The 16,255-nt window shown below is 49.0% G+C and overlaps 7 protein-coding genes across 7 annotated transcripts; 3 read left to right on the plus strand and 4 right to left on the minus strand.

Moving 5' to 3' along the window:
- Window positions 1-318: 318 nt before the first annotated feature.
- FPRO_09616 (uncharacterized protein) lies at window positions 319-2,584 on the plus strand (the record flags this gene model as incomplete). The annotated part of the gene is made up of 6 exons (XM_031233026.1): window positions 319-635; window positions 688-1,190; window positions 1,244-1,772; window positions 2,023-2,059; window positions 2,192-2,261; window positions 2,424-2,584. The coding sequence occupies 6 exons, from the start codon at window positions 319-321 to the stop codon at window positions 2,582-2,584; spliced, it is 1,617 nt and encodes a 538-aa protein (XP_031082905.1).
- A 474-nt stretch (window positions 2,585-3,058) lies between these two features.
- Window positions 3,059-3,364, minus strand: FPRO_09617 (uncharacterized protein; the record flags this gene model as incomplete). Its single annotated transcript, XM_031233028.1, has 1 exon — window positions 3,059-3,364. One exon carries the CDS (start codon window positions 3,362-3,364, stop codon window positions 3,059-3,061), a length of 306 nt encoding a protein of 101 aa, XP_031082906.1.
- A 3,922-nt stretch (window positions 3,365-7,286) lies between these two features.
- On the plus strand, window positions 7,287-9,573 carry FPRO_09618 (uncharacterized protein; the record flags this gene model as incomplete). Its single annotated transcript, XM_031233029.1, has 3 exons — window positions 7,287-7,518; window positions 7,742-9,468; window positions 9,523-9,573. The coding sequence occupies 3 exons, from the start codon at window positions 7,287-7,289 to the stop codon at window positions 9,571-9,573; spliced, it is 2,010 nt and encodes a 669-aa protein (XP_031082907.1).
- A 350-nt stretch (window positions 9,574-9,923) lies between these two features.
- On the minus strand, window positions 9,924-10,601 carry FPRO_09619 (uncharacterized protein; the record flags this gene model as incomplete). Its single annotated transcript, XM_031233030.1, has 2 exons — window positions 9,924-10,448; window positions 10,494-10,601. The coding sequence occupies 2 exons, from the start codon at window positions 10,599-10,601 to the stop codon at window positions 9,924-9,926; spliced, it is 633 nt and encodes a 210-aa protein (XP_031082908.1).
- Window positions 10,602-11,517: 916 nt separating this feature from the next.
- Window positions 11,518-12,261, minus strand: FPRO_09620 (uncharacterized protein; the record flags this gene model as incomplete). Its single annotated transcript, XM_031233031.1, has 1 exon — window positions 11,518-12,261. The coding sequence occupies one exon, from the start codon at window positions 12,259-12,261 to the stop codon at window positions 11,518-11,520; it is 744 nt and encodes a 247-aa protein (XP_031082909.1).
- A 788-nt stretch (window positions 12,262-13,049) lies between these two features.
- On the plus strand, window positions 13,050-13,713 carry FPRO_09621 (uncharacterized protein; the record flags this gene model as incomplete). Its single annotated transcript, XM_031233032.1, has 2 exons — window positions 13,050-13,068; window positions 13,133-13,713. The coding sequence occupies 2 exons, from the start codon at window positions 13,050-13,052 to the stop codon at window positions 13,711-13,713; spliced, it is 600 nt and encodes a 199-aa protein (XP_031082910.1).
- A 1,828-nt stretch (window positions 13,714-15,541) lies between these two features.
- On the minus strand, window positions 15,542-15,964 carry FPRO_09622 (uncharacterized protein; the record flags this gene model as incomplete). The annotated part of the gene is made up of 1 exon (XM_031233033.1): window positions 15,542-15,964. The coding sequence occupies one exon, from the start codon at window positions 15,962-15,964 to the stop codon at window positions 15,542-15,544; it is 423 nt and encodes a 140-aa protein (XP_031082911.1).
- Window positions 15,965-16,255: the final 291 nt, after the last annotated feature.

Raw genomic sequence — 16,255 nt, forward strand, 5'->3', positions numbered from 1 at the left:
CCGATCGCTCCTCTCGAGACCCTAGCTTGTCAGCTTTGATTGGGTATTAATAAACATTTCGCATCTTTGCAGGGTGCCAAGTCATGTTTTTGGTCAGCGGTGACAACAAGAGGTGATTTCATCGGTACGAGATAGTCGAGGTTCTAGCTTTGTGGTGGTGAGGAATGGAAGAGCTTTGTTAGAGTGTATATAAGGACTAGGAGGACCAGAGTCTTGGCATAGTTTTTAAATACCAAGTTATCTTGACTACGAGAAGTTGGTTCTCTGGATTAGAGCTCAACAGGTCTCCACGAATCATAACTCCGTGTCTAGACTAACATGGATCGCGACATTGAAAAGACGTCAACGAATTCAGGGACACTCGGCCCTGAAAGGAACGACCCAACTTTTGCGCCCATTCAATCACCACAAGCAATTAGAACTCGCTCACGAGCATCTGCCAGGATATCCCGTTGTCAGTCACAGAATGGTTACAGCTGCAACCCCCTCAACGAGCCGTCGGATGATGAAGTCGAGAAGGATCCTTTCGAAGTCGGCTGGGATGGGGGTGACAACGACATTCTATGCCCCCGGAGCTTTCACAAGACGAAGAAGTGGCTCATTATCATTATTGTCTCGTCCGGGAGTCTCTGCGTGTAGGTATTTCTTCAGCATCTTCAACCGGGACGGGAACTTATGTGGACATAGAACTGCTGCTAGTTCCATCTACACATCGACGTATGAACAGATGGAGGATGAATTTGGCAACTCACGAGAAGTCTCCATCCTTGGTCTTTCGTTCTTTGTTTTAGGTATCGGACTGGGCCCCATGTTCCTCGGTCCCCTGAGCGAATTCTATGGTCGACGACTTATCTATATTGTTTCGTGGACTCTTTACGTCATCTTCATCATTCCTCAAGCCGTGGCTCAGAATATCGAGACCGTGATTGTGAGTCGATTTCTCGATGGGTTCGCCGGTAGCGCATTTCTGGCTGTGTCAGGAGGTACTGTTGGAGATCTCTTCACGGCAGATGAGTTGCAAGCGCCAATGTTGATGTTTTCACTCGCACCCTTTGTAGGTCCGTCGATTGGGCCTTTAATTGGGGGTTTCATCAACTATAACACTGACTGGAGGTGGACTCACTGGACTCTTCTGATCTGGGCATTTGTTCTACTATTGGGTATTGTGTTTCTTGTCCCTGAGACATATCGTGAGTCCAAATTGGCATCCAGAGCCAATTTGTCCCAACTGACCTCTACTTAGATCCGATCCTGCTCAAGAACAAAGCAAAACAGCTGCGAAAGGAAACTGGAGATGGGAGATGGAAAGCCCCTACAGAAAAGGTTCAGAAATCAGCCACCAGCGCGATAGGTCGATCGCTTCTACGACCATTCCAGTTATTAATCTTCGAGCCTATGTGCCTAAACCTATGTATCTTCACGGCCATCGTCCTCGGAATTCTATATCTCTTCTTTGGGGCTTTTCACCTTGTATTTGGCGATATCTACGGCTTCAACCTTTGGCAGAATGGCTGCTCTTTTCTCGGCATCCTCGTGGGAATGTTGCTCGCTGCAGGCCTTGATCCCCTGTGGCACAATATTCGCAACAAACTCATTCGAAAATTGAGCGATGAGACCGGCGTTGAAGGAAACAGCCAGCCCGAGTTTAGGTTACCCCCAGCCATCTTGGGAGGTGTCCTTGTCCCAGTTGGCATATTCATGTTTGCTTGGTCGTGTTATCCCTGGGTTCACTGGATTGTGCCCATAATTGGATCGGCAGTCTTTGGAGCTGGGTAAGTCATCACGTTCCATCCCATATCAAACCAAACCATTCGCAGGCCTCAAGGAGGCGTCCTCAATGGGAACACCGTGATACTCAAGTCCACTTTACACGGGACTGAGACAAGAACCGGACGCGCGGAATCACATTCGCACAAGAAGAGCAAAAAGATGTCTTAGTCACCGCTTGGTCATGCCTCTTGATCTCGTATCCCCTGAACTTCTGCTTGGCGAACTGCAGCTAACCGCTTAACTCTGATATAGAATCCTCCTTGTGTTCAGTGGAGTCTTCACCTTTCTAGTAAGTCCAGCTCTGTGTCTGTACCACAAGTCTGTGACAGGCTCACCGCACGTTACACAGCTCTCTGCTAGCCATTGTGACAGGAGTGTGCTCGTGCCAGGGAAGAGACTGTGCTGACTTTGATGGAAACAGGTGGATGCGTATCCACAGTATGCCGCGAGTGCCCTTGCTGCTAATGCATTCGTGCGTTGTGTATTTGCTGGTAAGTTGTTGGAGTATCTACTCCCATGGACTTGTCTGATTCTTCACCGCCGGCTGGCTACCAACTTCCCCTGGCATAGCCTATTCTGGGGAGCATGAGACGCCAGCCCGGAAAGTTGTTGAGATTCAGCTGCATGAAATATCGCTAACTTGAGTCCTGCAGCTGCATTTCCCCTGTTTGGTAACCAGATGTATACCAAGCTCAACAACCACTGGGCTTCATCTGTGCTAGCTTTTCTCACAGTTGCCATGATGCCTTTCCCTTATCTGTTCTTCCGGTATGGAAAGAGAATCAGAGCCTACAGCCGATTTGCTACTTCTTGAAGACTGTTCATCGAGGTTAGAGTTGGGGATATGAGAAGAGTACGTGATCAAGACTGCAAGTCCTGACTTCATCCGTGTACCCGCGCCACCAAACCAGGTACTAAAGCCCCCTGCACTCCAGCTATTAGATGGACATCTCAAACTAATACACTGAGAGTCCTACTAGGTCAACAGTGGCTTTTGCGGAAAACGAGTGGATTGATCGCCAGTTGCACAAAAAAGGCCGGTCTAGGTCCTAAGCACATGGCTTGGAATATTGGCGCTTCTTGAATTTGTATTCGAAGATACCTAAAATCCTGTCACAGGTCAAATCTATTGCTTGAAAAGAGGATATACCAAGAATTTCGATCAGGGTGCATGATCTGATTGTGAATGCTTGATAAGATCGCCTCGGCTGAAAGGCAATTCAGGATTCCCCCAGAATCAATAATGCAGCCAGCTAAGTTTATCTCGAGTAAAGATCTTCCCGGGCCGCTAGGCGAATGCGGGGATCTGGATGACGGACAGGCAGATGATGATCAATAATAGGCGAGTATAAATGGTGGCTTGATACAAGTGCTCAGCTGTTGCGGGCTCCAACAGCCGTGATCCAGATAAGGTCTTCCTCACAGAAAATGCAATAAGTACATCTAACTCAGATGGCTGATTATCATACTTGGGAGATCTCACCCCAGTCAGCCGGCCATGTTTGCCAAAAATCAATATCACATCGTACCCTTGAGCTAGAACACCAAACATTGGCATAAGATAGGCCAACCACAACTTTGGTGTGAAGAACATCTTCAAGATCGACAAGGGTGTCTCAGTCCTCTTAGTCCCTACATCAAATTTACATTACAATCTGCAGGCCCTCGGCTATCGCAGCCTCGACTCGACTCCAGGTTCTCGGCCAGCAGCATGGGACGTATCCTCCAACCGCATTGACGCACGCATGTCTCTACCCGCTGTGAATATTTATAAAAAGCAAGCAACAAGGACTAGGGGGCATATTGCCCACAAGAAACTCAGCCGGACGTGTCAATTACTTTTGGAATCCTTGCCTTGGAGCGGCTGTCATGCAATGCAGCAGCCGCAATGGAGAAACAAAGAAAAAAGCAAATAAAAGCTGAAAGATGCTACTGGATTTTGAGTCTCATTGATAGTCACAAATAGTTACACCCGAGACAAGGCCTTTCTGCCTGACTTTAGGTAATTGTAACGCAAACTTCCACGCTAACATCGAGGCACAAGTCTCTATGACCTAGTTATGTAGTGAAGATCAGGCTCCCGCGCAGACTTTCCATTTGCGCAACTTGGTGAGGATCGTTGCCTTGTATCTTGGCATGATTCAAGAGTCCTAGACAAACCCCAAAGCCTCGGTCACCGACGGGTTGCGGTCGGTTAGCGAACCGCGGGTATGGGATAACCAATAAAGGACCCTGACTATCAAACCTGGATCGTTCTATTCTTCACCGTAAACAGCTGAGCGTTGGCTATCCTCGGCGGCGTTGGGCTTCCGCTTCCGCCCCTCACCTCCGGCACCCGGGCTCGGCATCAAGCCCCGCGTTCCGGTACAGTTTTGGAGGCAGACACTGATGAATGTGACAAATTGTGATTCATGAAGCTTCAGTTGTCAAGGAGAGTAGCACTGAATGCGACAAGTATAGCTCTGTAGATTATCTATGTTACTGGTCTCTGTGCTCTATATGTTCATTTCGGGTACCTTACTTATACGCCGCTTACCGGCTGTTCCACACCGGCCAGCCAGTGACTGCGCCGGTGAATCGATTTCTTTATCTACTAAGTTAGTAGCACCATGGTCCTCTTTTATTTTCTTTTTGCTTCTGGGTTTTGGCAAAGACTAATTACAGGGCTAGAATTGCGTGTTAGTTGCTCAAGAGATGACTTGAAACATATACATGTATCCGTGCAAGTACGGATACGACAGACTATCAGCAAGATGGCAATTGGCATTCTGCACCAAGTATCACCAGAGTTATCCAACATCAGCCCGACGCTGCACCTCGTCGCAACGGTGCTGCAGTCGCACGACACCCAGAGACCCCTGTCACAGGCGAGGTACGGATCACACTCTGGCTGACTCTGCCATTACCAACACAAAAGAGAGTTTGGTATGTCGACGTGTGCAGTACATACGCGCAGAGAAGCATCCAACCAGGGCCCCAGACTCTTGCGATTCACAATGCATCGGTCTAAGCCAGGTCTAGGGGTTGAGGTTGTAGGGTGGCTGGTGATTGGGAATACAAATTCGAATGGATGGATCAATGGAGTAGTTTCTGGCGGCTCAGCGGGACCTCTTTAGCTTCATCTTCTCGATCGAGACTATTGCTTGAGGCGCAGGAGGTGAAATTCTCCTTCCATGACCTTTCCTGACCGCTAGAAGTGAATTGAGTCAAGTCATCAACTGTCCCCCTGGTTTGAATACCTAAAAAAAAATCTGATCTTGATTACAAGGCTTCATCAGTTACAAATAGAAGCATCGTCAGACCAATAGCCAGCGCCCAGTTTCCCCAGAGCGGGTTACTCCCTCCACTAGTAAACCCCGCAGTCAAGAGTTTGACTTTGATTGGGCTCGGATTGGTTTCTGCTAGCGGGTGGTGAAAATGGGAGGCTTGAAGCTTCGGTTTGCTGAGGCATAAACGACTGAGTAAGAATATCAGCCATATTAGTCTACCAAATCCACCTGGGACTGCTCGAGGTAGAATCTTTCATGATGATCAGCGTGTTGATTACACATGTTGTTGGTGACGATGTTGAACCAATTGACTAGACCATCAGATATGTACGATAGGTAGGTACCCATCCATGTCTAGGCTGGTTGAAGGGTTTGACGTTTCATTGCTACCTTACGCAGAGAGACAGGGGAATTGACTGAAAGGATGAAGAGTTACCCACCCTGTGTGGGTTTGCAGCTAATACCTGTATGGTTATTCGATCATCCGCCTGTCAATCCAATCAATGTCCTGTCCTGTTTGTATGTACATCCTTCCCTACTGTATTGTAGTTGTTCACGAGATTGCATGTAGCATCATCACCTCGGGTTTCTACATTTGCACATGCCATGGATGCACAACGAACGAGCCTTGGCTGCCTTTACACCTTGTGATGTAGAATCAAGATTCGTCGTCACTCTATTCCCCTTAAATACAATCCACTTTCTCCGACTGAGAGCTTGTTGTGAACCCACCTTGTTGATAGGTACTGTACCTACATCAGGTACTTGGCACAGCAAACTTGGTACTTCTGTGATGCCTCTAGTAGCACGCATTCGCACTCGATTCTTATAGCAGAAGGCAGGCCTCCTCTCAGCTTAAGTCTAGGTACCTTGGAGCAAGCAAAATCAGCACAGGAACACCCTCAAAACACCTGCATCTGCATCTGCAATCCTCCAATTGCCCACTGCCCTGTCTGTGGCGTCTGCTAATCCACCAACCACCAAAACCCACAATGCTACTACCTACAACACCCTGTCGCCTGACCTGACTGGGCTCTTCTAACTGACCTTGAATTGGACCAGTCATTGCTTACAACTTATTCTGCGAATTGCCTCGTTCGACTTCTACCCTCAACGTTGACCCTTTATCCTTTTCTTATAATCCCCCTTCAGCCCAATCTATTTCGCGATCCCGGCTCCTCCGCACAATCTGCGCTCAACTTTGTCCCCCGCGCCGCGCCCGGTTCGCATGCCTCATCTCTGCACAACGCTACATATACGCTGTCACCACAGCCTGCTTCTACGGTCGCCGACGCCGTGTGAGATCCCACTGTTGCTGTAGTGGTCAATTGCTGCTTAAATTGGTTGGCTTTGGTGCTGGTTCTGGGTGCAGCCACTCCTCATGGCCCGCGGGTAGCTGCATCCTATTCTTTCCTCGTTGTCATTCGCATCCTCACAGTCGCCAAATCTCTCACCTCCGGTGTCGCCTTAGACAGCTCCGCCTCTACCGCTGACCGACGACTCTCCTGCATCCAGCGATCATCGATCACCCAAGCTCATCGAATCGGAATTCTACCTCCTCCACCTCCTCCGCCTTCTTCGGTGACAACAATCACAGCCTCACGGCCCCTGCGACCTACTATTGACTCAATATACGTTCCACTAAGACGCCTCTTTTGCGTACCATACCTATACACTTATTGGCTTTCATCGAGTACGCCCCTTCTACGATACGAGCTTGACCGAGCGGTTTCGGTCTTCCAATTAGCCCAGAGACGTGATCATCAAATACACGGCTGCATACAGCCTTCTGGCCTCGTTTGCGCCCAACGCTATAGTCCTACCGGATCTGGGCATTGCAGTTCAGGTTGTTCCTAGTCTCACATACATCACCTACGCAGCACGCGTGAGCGATCCGCGAGGGAGATCAGGGGAAAGATTATCTGCGCATCGCCACGCCACCGTGGGGGTTGTTGTCACTCTGAACAGCACTGATTGCAACTTCAATTCGACGGCGTACTTGTCCCTGCTTGGCTGTCCTACCACGGCTTGGATAAGTGTGGTTTCGCAAAGCTGTCTAAAAGGAGGACAAGGTGAAAGACAGAAACAAAAAAAAGGTTTCTAGGATCGGAGCCTGCATATCCGAGCCGCTTTGTGTGCATTAACCCAAACAAAGTCTCGGGCTGTAATAAGCTGAGAGGAGGATATTCCAGCTGTCGCAAGACCTTGTACTGGTCGCCAGGCCTTGTATATAAAACCTAAGACACCATGCCGCACGAAATGGAGGAGAATAGCACTGAGGTCTCAGATGTTATGTCTGAGAACGAAGACGAGACGGAAACTTTTCTCAGGGAAGAAGACGAGAAGATGACCGACCAGAGCACTACCGAGAGCACCACCGAGGTCAAGAAGAAGTACGACCCCAAAGACCCTATGCGCCCGAGGAGGAAAAAGGCGCGAAGGGCTTGCTTTGCATGCCAAAGAGCTCATCTGACTTGTGGTAAGTGTTCTTGCAACCACCTAATGCTGGCAATTTGCCAATAATCATGATGTGAATTCGTTTTCTCCATGTGAAGCTTGGCTCTTTAATCCATCAGTTGTCGGTATTTTCGCTGTTAAACTGTCTTGCGCGCTTCCTGTGCCCATTTCAGTGGGACAAGAGTCACAGTTGAGATCTTCGTGCTTGACAGCCAAGAAGAGATTTTGAACTGACAACTTTCCAGGAGATGAGAGACCATGCCAAAGGTGCATCAAGCGCGGCCTCGCTGATGCATGCCAAGATGGTGTGCGCAAGAAGGCTAAATACCTTCATGATGCTCCTCCGGAAGCCCTGCGGCCTGTCCTTGGCCCAAATTACAACCCCAGTCCCAATCCTACTCCCGCAAGGCCCAACGCTCAGCGCCAGAATTCGAATGCCAGCCAGTCAGATAGTATGTCTGCAACTGGCAGCAACTTCTTTTCTCAGGCGAGCACTACGACACTGCCGGTCTTTTCGACGGGGGCGCAGACTCCTGTTGGCATTGATAGTCTACCCTTCAACCCACAAACGTCCCCGACATCCTTCCAGGCTCCCATCAGCAATGCACACGCTCCAATCAACAATATTATACCTACCGCTAATATGGACTTCAACGCCCTATTCGATCCCAGCAACCCTGCTCTGTACAATTTTGACCTCGAAGGTCTGAACTTCGGGAGTCAATACGCCGGCTGGGAGTTTGGCATTCTTAACAAGATGGCCCTTGGAGCCGAGACACCTCCACGAGAGAACTCCCTGTCGCAAACTCCAACCACCGAGGCCACCTATGCAGCTCTCTTCGGAAATGCAAATGGCAACGGAAACGGCTTTGATCATCCCATGTTAGGGGCCGACTTTTCGGGTATGGACCAAAATAACCAATCTCTATATGCCCAGGGAAACCTCCAGCACGGACTACCCCATGCTTATGCTATTGCAGCCGGGCCTACAAGTCTTGCCAGCCCAAGTACAGATGCGACAGCCAGCCCCCATTCCGTTGCAGGCATGGAAGGCTCACCAGGCCATAATTTTGCTGGAATTCCTACAGTTCCTGGCGCACAACGACACAGACCGAAGAGTACTAAGCCGAATCCCAAATCGTATCTTGGCAAGCGACAAAGAGACTCTGCCGCTATCTACGAAAGTGTAAAAGAGCCGTATCCCTACACAACCGGGTTCCACAACATGGTGGCTGTCCTACGAAACCGTCTGCCCGGTAACAAGCTACTACGAATCGCCAAAGCCCTCGGGGAGATTCGACCGTCTTTCATATCGTGTACCAAAGATCTGACTCGCCAGGATCTCATTTTCATGGAGAAGTGCTTTCAAAGAACCTTGGTAGAATATGATGACTTTTTACAGCATTGCTGCGCTCCGACCATTGTCTGTCGAAGATCGGGCGAGGTCGCTGCTGTCAACAAAGAGTTTATCGCGCTGACAGGCTGGACGAAAGAGGTGCTACTCGGGAAAGAGCCAAACCTCAATATCAATACCTACAGCGGGCGTTCGACCAATGGGTCGAACACACCAGACAACAATGCTCAGGGAGACATGCCAACGCCCCGGCCTCAAAGAGCCACCCTTGACATGAGCGGGGGGCGACCTCAGCCTGTTTTCTTGGGCGAGCTGCTGGATGATGACAGTGTGGTCGAGTTTTATCAAGACTTTGCGGAATTGGCCTTTGAGGACAGTCGCGGCAAGGTACAGAGAAGTTGCCGACTCAACAAGTATCGATCCTCTCAGAGCATGGATATCAAACCCGATCATACTGCTCCGAAGGACGTACAGCCGAGCATCCTCAGTAGCCGAGTCACGCGGATTGACAGCGAGCACGGTATATCGAGGATTGAGAGGGACGGCAAGGTTGAATGCACTTACTGTTGGACGATCAAACGAGACGTCTTTGACATTCCCATGATGATCATAATGAATGTGAGTTCTAGTATCTTTTACCTCAAGACTTCTTCCTCGCTAACTCGGGTGCAGTTTTTACCGCGATATTTACCAGACCAAGGACCCCAGCAACTGGCAGTTTAGCTACTTATGACTGTGGGCAAAACCGAAATACGTTCATTCTCCCTTTTTGTTGGAGGTTATTTTCTTTGAAAATGAGATACTAGCCAGGCCTTTAAGGGAGGGCTACCTTGCAAGAGAAGGAAAAGATCCGGAGTACACACTTTTGTGTAGAGGATTAGCTTTGATGCTGCATAGTTTATTGGTAGTGCTCCAAGTTAGGCAGATGGGGGTTTCGCATGATACCCAGGTAGTTAAGCAGATGTGAAATGAAACAAACATGACTTTTTAAAAGAATTCCAGCTCTTCTATGTTGCTATCTATCCATAACTCCCGGCCACTTTTTACCGTGCTCTATTTCTCATGGATCTATCCTAGGCATCTCGAAGTAACCACTGGACGTCTAATTTGCCCTCAAGATCTTTACCACCGATAACACGTCCCTTTGCAGGAGCCCAGGCCTCTCGGGCTAGACTGTTCTTTGCAACCTCGCAATCAAAGTTGATATCTTCAATCAGAGCTTCCAGACTCTTGTAGTCCTTCTCCTCACGGATAAAGCCAAGGATGAGGAGACGCATGGGCACGTCATAGAAGTCTGCGGTGAACTTGTGCAGCACATGAACCTCTGCGCTGCGAACTGTGTTCTTGTAGAAGGGGTTGTACCCGATGGACATCACCATGGGAAAGATGTGGAAAGGCGGATTAGCAGGGGCTTCGGCAGCGAAGAGAGCATCCTCTGTGTCAGACTTGGGAGGTTCGTTGGATGAAGCCGATGGGATGTCTGGGTGTGTTGTGGGCAGAGCGAGAGAGGCATAGCCGAAGTAGACTCCAGAGGAGATATTGGCGATCCACGGTGTGAGAGCATCGTCTACAGGGAGGTTGGCAGTTGGGATGCCGAGCTAGGAGGTATGAGTAAAATAAGAGATACATGCACCAAGACGTACCTCTTTGGAGCCGCGGCCGAAACCAGAGATCACCTTGCCTTCCATGTGAAGAGGATAAGGGGCCTCGGGGCCGGAGTCTGGGCCGACGACTGAAGGACGGGAAGACATGATATGTAATCACAAAACGATGATGTGCTCGATAGCGGATATGTGTCACCGGGCTATCAAATTATGAGTATTGCATGTCGATAAGGTATTCTCGTAGGTGAAGCTTACATGAGTTAATCCAAGTTGAGTTGCGGCAGTAAAAGATGAAGCTTAGTGAGTGATTGAGTGAGTGAGTGAGTGAGTGAGTGAGTGAGTGAGAAGTTGATAGAAGCTGGCGGTGGTTATCAGAGTCGAGGAGTGGAGTTGATGATGAGATCCGACGAATGGCGGGGGCGGGGAGAAGCAATGCCGAAGTGCGATGGGTCGGAGGAAAGATCAAGACTTGCTTACTGCCTAATGTTAGTAGGAGGCCTTTGATAACTACCTACTAACCTAGGTATATACCAGCTTCAGCGTGAACATGTCTTCATGCAGGGGAAAATTACTGCATTTCATGGCTTTGTGAAACGCAACACAAGGTGTACAGAATCATAGACAGGGTTGGGGCTCTGATGCCAAGAACTAGTGAGATGTGATGGGAGCAATTAATCATATCCAGCCAGTATCATATCATAAGCTCATATGTAAGGTACGAGACAAATAAAAGAATGGGATTACTATGTGCTCCTAATGGTAAATCATTTCTCGTTTGTGGGCTCCTCTAGTAAATCATCTCCAGCAGGAGTCTTGATGGCTTCAAGATCATCTTGTATTGCGCGATTCTGCCGCAAGAGTATTTGAGTGTTGCAGAGAGAGGAGAAGATGGATTATGAATTAGAAATCACTCTATTGGTTTCATGCTCTTTATTAATGAGTGTTTAAGGGAGCATGCCATTGAATGGCTAATTGATTCTGGCAGTCTGCGAAAGCGTTGTGCAAAGCTAGAGAGAGTCGTGACTGTACCACGAGATCATGTCAAGTCACTCTCGCAAAGATTCTACGCAGCAGCCTCTGTCTTCGTCTCCGTGGGAGTCTGGCTACCCAGCCACTCAGTCCTTCCCAGCTTGACGATGTCGCTTGCACCGAGAACCCAATATTTACTCGGCGCCTTTCCCTCACTCGCCAACTGCGCAGCCCTCACAGCCGCCTTCGCAATGACATCAGCATCTTGACCCAAAGTATCTCTGATACCAGTGCTGAGATAGCCAAGACCGTTGACTGCCCCTTGAGCGATACCCTCCACTGTGCGGCTGGCCTCTCGGTGGCCGAGGATCATACCGGGCTTGAGAATCACGGCTTGCTCAAAGTCGAGTTCCTTGATCGCGTCTTCAACCCCGTTCTTCATTTTTGCGTACGGCGAAGATGAGGAGAGCAGAGACCGTGTTCCAGCGCTGGAAATGAAAACGAAGGTTGAGACACCTGCAGCCTTGGATGCCTTTGCGAGTTCGATATTGAGATCATGGTCGATCTTCCACTGGTTGGCGATTCCGCCTGCTTGAGCGCGAGTGGTACCCAGTGCAGAATAAACGACAGATGGCTTGGGTGTGAGCCCTGTGAGAAGCTCTGCCCATTTGGCAGTATCGGCATCGACTATCGTATTGAGGTGAGGTGATGTCGCCTTGGGAGTGCGTCGAGTGATGGTATGTACAGGATTGTAGATTTCGGAGGCCAGCAGCGTTGAAAGGATGTTTGAGCCGACCAGGCCAGTTGAGCCGATGATGGCAGCAGAGGACAGAGACATGGCGATAGGGTAAATTAGTGGTTATGGTAGGGGAAAGGGTTGTACAAGTGTCGAATCGTAAGGATAGCAGCAGATGGAGGTATGTATCAAGATGAGAGAGCAATAGTAGACAGGATACTCAGATATCTCAGCAGAGAAGCGAAGATAGCGAATCAGTTCAGACTCTAGTTACTAGGTAGGTAGGTAGGTAGGTAGTTAGTTGATCGATTGATAGGCAGCTAAGACAGACGCAAGTACAGTATTTAAAACGTTGAATGGAAAACTTGGGACTGAATGATATGACGCATGGTCCAAGCGGGATGGGATCAGCCACATTAAACTGAGTTGGCATGTGATGCTATCTTGATCTATCAAGTCAATTGCTCTACTAGAACAGCCTCAATTCTTCTTCAAACCGATCTGGCCTCGCTGTTCTTGAATACACTGTTTTGTTGACCGATCTCAAGGGCCATATGTAACGCTGTAAGAACCTAATCAGACAACTAACTTTCTCAGCCCTGCCCTGCCCTCCATACCTAGGTAGGTTGTCTGCATCTGATGGATGTACCCTTCACTTTAATGCACGACTGTGGCGTCCTGCACTCTTCAAAGCAGGGGTCCAGTTCTCCACTCATTTCTTCCCTACCCCACAACTCAAGAGCTCTCGACTTGCGACATCATCTCTGCCTGGGTCTGACCGTTACACTGTACACCACAACGTCTTGATGCCAGCGCGCCCTCTCTTCTCCCTGCTCAATATCTACATCAACAGCGTACGAACAATCAAAGGCAGTTTTCGAGGATTCACAATGGCTACTCAGTACGAAGGTAACATGAAATAACCCCTCCTCAACCCCTCCATTCATCCTATCTTTTAGCTAACTGTTTAAAGTCGAACACAATGTCAAGTTTGCTGAAGGCCGCCGCTCAGGCCGTCGCGTAGACATGTCGTCATTCTTCTCCCTCCTCGATCAGATCGCCGAACCTTCAGGCGACCAGACTCCTCATCACAACCCACACGCCACGCCCACCCCCGTCGACACGGCTGCTCTCTTCCGCCTCCTCCAGGAACAGCTCCACCAGCTGCACACAACTGCTCCTACAGACGATAACCGAGACTTTCTAGAGTCTCTGATAATGAATCTCGAAGATGATATCAACGATCCCCCCACTCGCTTGCATGGCGTGTCACAAGAGTTCGTTGATTCAATCGACCGTGTCAACCGCAAAACCCTCAAGAAAGACGACGACTGCGCCATCTGTAAGGTGCCCTATTTAGAAGACGAGTATTGTCTCGTTGTTGAGCTCCCATGTAAAGGAGGTCATCGATTTGATCTCGAGTGCGTCGGGCCTTGGTTACGCAGCAAGGGTACATGTCCCATGTGCCGTCAAGACTTGGGGAAGAAGAAGGAGATTCCTGCCGTGCAGGATGAAGACGATGAGGAGGAGGACGGCGACATGATGTACGCCTAGGCACTGGTGCGTCAGTAGTGATATGCATAGTCTGGAGTCGGGAGTCTGAGCCACTGTGGGCTTGATGTTTTCATGGCATAATGAATGTAAAATTAACAACAGTTTGCTAATGCTATGCTGCCTTTCCCAGGATCTTAGCAAATTATATGCCACCCAACCATTTGCTTACATCTTCTCGTTGTTCCTGGATCGATGCTCGAAATTCGTTATACTCTCGTTGCTTTTGATCCAACTCATCCCGCATGTGTTGGCGTTGTACCGAATTCATGCGAATACCTGCCTCGAACAGTTTATCCTGCAAATTTTTTTGGTCAGGCCTAAGTTCTCTCCACAGTACTTTGAGCCTATTCCCCCAGATTTCCCATCTTTCTCTGGGGATTGCGCCCTGCTTGAATGGCCACTTTGCTGAATTCTGTGCCCATATTGTTTCCGTATCCCCAATCCGAGAAAATAGATGCGGGCCGGCTGCTATAATCCATTCACAGGCCCCACGAATATAAGCATCAGACATCTGTAACCCTGGTGTTATTCGATCTTCCAGCGCTCGTTTCATAAAGTGGGGGCAGGACGGTCATCTAGCCGTATACTTTTGGCAACGAGACGAGCGTAAAACGACTGAAAAGACACCCAGCCCTCGTGCGTTCGACGCAGGCGAGTGTCGTTGGGGGGAACTAAGTAACAGTCAGTGGGACTCTCAAGAGGTTTGGACGAAGGGCAAGCCGAGGAACATGCCTTCACAAACTTCAAGAAGAAGCTCATTCAGGTCTAGTAAGCCGTTCCAGACATATATCCCCTGAGGAACAGTTGTTTTTTTTGGACAGTTTCCCGAGGGCATCTATCGTGCGTACAAGGAGATCAAGTACGTTCATCCCCAACTGGGATCCGTCGAGGAACTTCTAGGAAGACTTTCCAGACTGCAGTCCGGAATGTTTGGTAAAAATCAGAAGATAAGCCAGCTTGGGGGCTGAGCTTGTGAGGGGCATGTTTCTACCATAGCTCGTCCAGTTTCTTAGCCAGCTTCTCTGCCTCGGCGTCAAGCTGTTGACCCTCGGTAGATTGGTCTGATCCAGTTCCAGACCTACTTCTACTATATTCCGGTTCCTTTTGGTTATCAGCTTCATCAGCGGCTTGATCCTGGGTGCATTCTCCAGTATTCAGAGCTTAGTCGAATTTGTTGACTATGTCGAGGTGCAAGTCGTCCCGCTCGTCCTTGGCTACCAATTCTTCTAGGGAGATGTGACATTGTGATGTTTTGAGGGTTTCCATGAAGTTCGCTTGCTTGTTGAATGATGTTTCCGTGATGGATGGTGAATATTGAACTTGACTCGAATGCTATTGAATGGTTATCAAACATGGAACAATGATGCGAGTTGTGCAAAACAGATGTCATGTTGAGCTTGGTAGGCGAAACAAGCAAGACGAGGTCTGTCAGTTGGGAGTTTCCTTCAACATTTGTGCAGTTGCTGGCCCACTACCTTCCTACTATGCTACCTTAGTAGGTAGTAGGTAGGCACAGGTAAGTTGGTAAGGCTAGGTAGGTAGTAGTCGTCGTGATTGTCCGTGCTATCACTACTAGGTAAGGTGGGAGTGTTGTAGCATTTCGAAACTGATTCATTCTCCTATCACTTATTGGGGTAAAACTCCACGTTCTTCAAGCGCAGAGGTTGGCGTCGTGGGATATTTTCCTCTTCATTATCTAGATACCTATGCAGTTAAGCCTCCTAGCTCTTCTTCTGATGAACGAGTAGGTAATACATATGCCACTGTAAGGAGTACACGAGATACAGTTCATAGACACTGTTGACTCCTCGCTTCGTTATCCCACTTCTTACTTGGCCTTAGGCAGATCTCCCTTCTTGGGCGCACTTCCACTTCCGCTGGGTCCTCCCTTTGAGATCTCTTCTCCACCACCCTCGGTCTTGATCGTTTTCTCATCACCCATGGGTGTGCTAAGCTCTTGGTTCGCACCACTCGCGTTCAGGGCGTCTTCTCCCTCTCGACCCTTGGATTTAGTCCTCTCCCTGGTCTTGTCGGCAGCTTCCTCAGGCCGTGTCGTGTTAGGGTCAAAGGCGATGTCTGCGTGCTCAGAGGCAACTTGCTCGTCCGTTCCTGACTTTGTGTTCTCATTCACAACTGGGCGCAAAGATTCTCGGTCCTGGTCGTGCTTGTATGGCATCTTCAAGCGCGTTGTTGTGTGAATAGGGCGGATAGTGGTTGCGGTTGTACGGAGGACATTGCGGAAGAGAGACATGGCGAAGGACTTGGGTTTCTGGTAGGAATTGAGCTTAAGATAATGTTATAGGTGATCTGTGTAGTCTTCTGAAACAATTGGAATATGTATTTGACAAGTTCTGGGCCTCCAAAGTAGCTCAAATTGGAGTGATGTTATTTCAACTACGTCATCAAGCATCATACTCTAAGTGATCTTAAGTCGTCATGATTTGTACTGACTTGGTGGAGGTAGACTAACCTACACCATACCTACACCATACCTAGGCCATGATCGTGTAATAAGAACTGGGGATTTTCCAATACTCGTGGT

Source organism: Fusarium proliferatum, assembly GCF_900067095.1.
Source record: "Fusarium proliferatum ET1 genome assembly, contig: FPRO_scaffold006, whole genome shotgun sequence".
Classification (NCBI taxonomy): Eukaryota; Fungi; Ascomycota; class Sordariomycetes; order Hypocreales; family Nectriaceae; genus Fusarium; species Fusarium proliferatum.